The sequence below is a fragment of the Apaloderma vittatum genome, unplaced genomic scaffold (assembly GCF_000703405.1).
Source record: "Apaloderma vittatum isolate BGI_N311 unplaced genomic scaffold, ASM70340v1 scaffold20328, whole genome shotgun sequence".
NCBI classification, from domain to species: Eukaryota; Metazoa; Chordata; class Aves; order Trogoniformes; family Trogonidae; genus Apaloderma; species Apaloderma vittatum.
This window is the reverse complement of record NW_009731471.1, coordinates 1-2,941: the sequence shown is the minus strand read 5'-3', so window position 1 is coordinate 2,941 and position 2,941 is coordinate 1. Positions and strand designations below refer to the sequence as shown.

At 36.2% G+C, this 2,941-nt stretch overlaps 1 protein-coding gene across 1 annotated transcript in view; it reads left to right on the top strand.

Moving 5' to 3' along the window:
• The window catches only part of LOC104278281 (RUN domain-containing protein 3B), a gene marked incomplete at both ends in the record, with an annotated part of 12,207 nt that extends 9,374 nt beyond the window's left edge, over positions 1-2,833 (top strand). Inside the window, one exon of the mRNA XM_009875203.1 lies at positions 2,753-2,833. Coding sequence (XP_009873505.1) covers positions 2,753-2,833 — 81 coding nt within the window. The remainder of the gene's footprint in view (positions 1-2,752) is intronic.
• Between the last annotated feature and the right edge of the window lie 108 nt (positions 2,834-2,941).

The window sequence follows — 2,941 nt, the reverse complement described above, 5'->3', positions numbered from 1 at the left end:
TAGGGAAAATTGTGTGATTAAGTACATAGCTATGCTGTGGTACTAAATGACAACATTGCAACTGCATATGTAGAAGGTGTAGGTATCTTTAACCTTAGGACTTCTATATTTTAAAAGCTTAACCTACAAATGACTGTTTAATATTTATCTGTGTCACAACTAACTGCAGCTGAACTGCAAAGTATCATCAGATACATGAATTTATTTTTGCAATCTCTAGACTTTTGTGTGCTTTGTTATATGATTAATTCTGTGGTTTGGGGTAATGAAGGTGCAAGTACACCCCAGATAATAGAAAAAAAATAGACCTTTATGTGTGTGTATGTGTATATACACATAAATAACCCCTCAAATATCAGCAAGGCATAAAGGTCAAACCTGGCTAATGCAAGGCCCTGTTAATATGCCTGTTTGGGCCCACTTAGCCTCATACAGACACACTGGGGAAGGGTTTTGTAATACCACATAGAGAAAAGGAGAGTGATAATGCTTTTCTCCAGTCTCCTGGCAGTCAGTCTTACTGTTTATTCTGCAGTAGCATTAATACTTGTCACAAACCAGTTTAAGAGAGAAACTGACAGAAAATAGCGCATAGGCTCACTGGGTGCACTGAGTGTTTGTTGCCAAAAGGCCTTTAGAGATTTCCTCCTGCTTACATACCCTTATACCAGTTTTGAGGCTTGAAGGACCCTTCTGTTAGCAAACTTAACTTGTAAAAAAGTGAAAAAACATACCCAGTAAGAAGACAAGATAGTGGAGTTTTTTGTTAGCTGGCTTGGTTCACAGAAGCATCCTACTAGTGTCAGAGATGACGGGACCATAAGACTCAGAGAAGAGAAGGAATAAAAAGGATTGAGTAATGTCTTCCCTATCTGTTGGCAGTGAGCACTTAGTTCAGCTGCCTGTGGAACTGCGACTGGATGCTGAAGAGCTAAAAAACCCTAAAACTTCAAGTCTTGATGGCTGAACTTAGCTTTTTATGGAGTCAGATAAGTGCTGATACCACTGTAAAGAGTGGAAAGGAATGTCTCGTTGGGACTTAAAAATAAAAATATAAAATATTTTAAAAAAAGAAAATGGGGAGGGAGGGGCTGAAAACATGGGATACCTTCTTTTGCCAGCATTCAGGCACTAGATTGGCTTAACTGCATCCTCAGCATATGTTCTAGGGGAATGGAAGTGAGCTACAGAATGATAAGAGGGCTAGCCTTATGTGCTGAAAATTCAAATCTTACCAGATATTATGAGTCTAAGTATTACACTGTGAAATTAAACTGCTTCTGTAGTAGCACTATAGCTAATAGGACTATAACTATACATGAATAAGAAGCATAGCAAGAGCAGATCAGCAGTACGTAAATCCTTCCACAAGTAATCAATTGACTTGCCTAAGCCTCAGCAGTGCACGCTGCTGATATGAGAGCTTAGTTGTATGAGTGTGCTTGTTCTTTCTTTGTCCCCGACTTCTAATACAAGCATATTTATAGGTATCTGTTAACGGTATGCAGAGTAATGATTGATTCTTTTTGGAGACATGTAAGGTTTTGTCAATGCAACTTTTAAGTCTAGAAATTTTGTGGGCCAAATAAGAACATAGTGCTACGGGAGCGTTTTTACTGTGCCACATATAATTTGTGGTATTGTGGTCTGAATGGCCAAGAAGCTATAGCCGTTCTTTGCATGTTATACTTGTGACAGTTCTTTTTCAGTTCAAACAATCTCTTATAAATGTTGACTGGCTTATCTATGCGGAACTGTAAGTGAGACTTTGGGGTAGAGGTGCAGGAACCCAAGTGAGAACAGAACCTAAGTAATTTTTTCCCGTACATAGTAATGTAGAATGATGTATCTACTTAAAATAATTGTGGCTTTGCAAGGGTGGTTTTTTTGTTGTTTTCTTTGCTTATCTTAGAGAAAAAAAGAATACACTTCTGATGTAGTTCTCAAATACCACTTAAGTGAGTGCCTTGTCAAAAATGGCACTTTGCAATTAAGTTAGCAAAAGCTATGTTTTACTAGAATCTATTTTTTAATGACAGAGATAGAAGTGAGGAATATGAACCTTGTGGAAACATGATTCATTTTGTCGCTTTTCTGATAATTAAACTCAATTCAAATACAATCTTTTATATCCAGTACAAAAATACAGTGCAGATGAGAAAACACTACAGCCATTTAAGAACATTTTCTGAAAGTTAATTTCATTAGTGTTCCTCATCTTCTTGCAGCCCAACACCAGAAAGTATCTGAAAGGAGAAAGATTCTGAAATAAAATTGAGAACTGATTTGTAGTATTATTTTTTTTACTTAAAGTTAGTGGGATGGTTATATAAGCACTCTGCAAACACATTAAATGAGCTTAAATACTGAAGATTCCAAGCTCATCCATAGCTCTTTTGTTTCTCTTGCTTTATCGAGCTTTCCTTTTCCTGTTTTTGTCTTGCAGTCCATCTATGTTTTCAGAATAAAAGTGAATAGTTAAAAATCAGAGTTTATACCACTTGCCCTTATCTATTCCCTGATTATGTGGAATTTCTGTTTGTTTGGGTGTTCATAATCCTATAATATGCTCAGTGACTCTCATTTCATATTAAATACTCTAGCTTGGCTGAGTATTTCACTGTTAGATGTTCTAGGCCTTTCTTATTATCAAAAAATTAAGAAAAATAAAATTTCGCACTGCTAAAGTTCCACTATCACTATAACTTAATTTTCTTGCTGTAATCTTATTATTGTTTCTCTGTTTTATCAGTTTTTGTCTGAAGGGTGAGAGACTGGATGGCAGCTTTCCAGCTGTCATAGATTATACACCATACCTGAAGTACACCCAAAGGTACTTTTTATCTTTACAGTTTTTTTCGTTTATTTCATTGTCAAAACTTTACTTCACACTGAGCCTCTTACTTTTTATTTCATATTGTCTTGGTTTAGAAGACAGGGG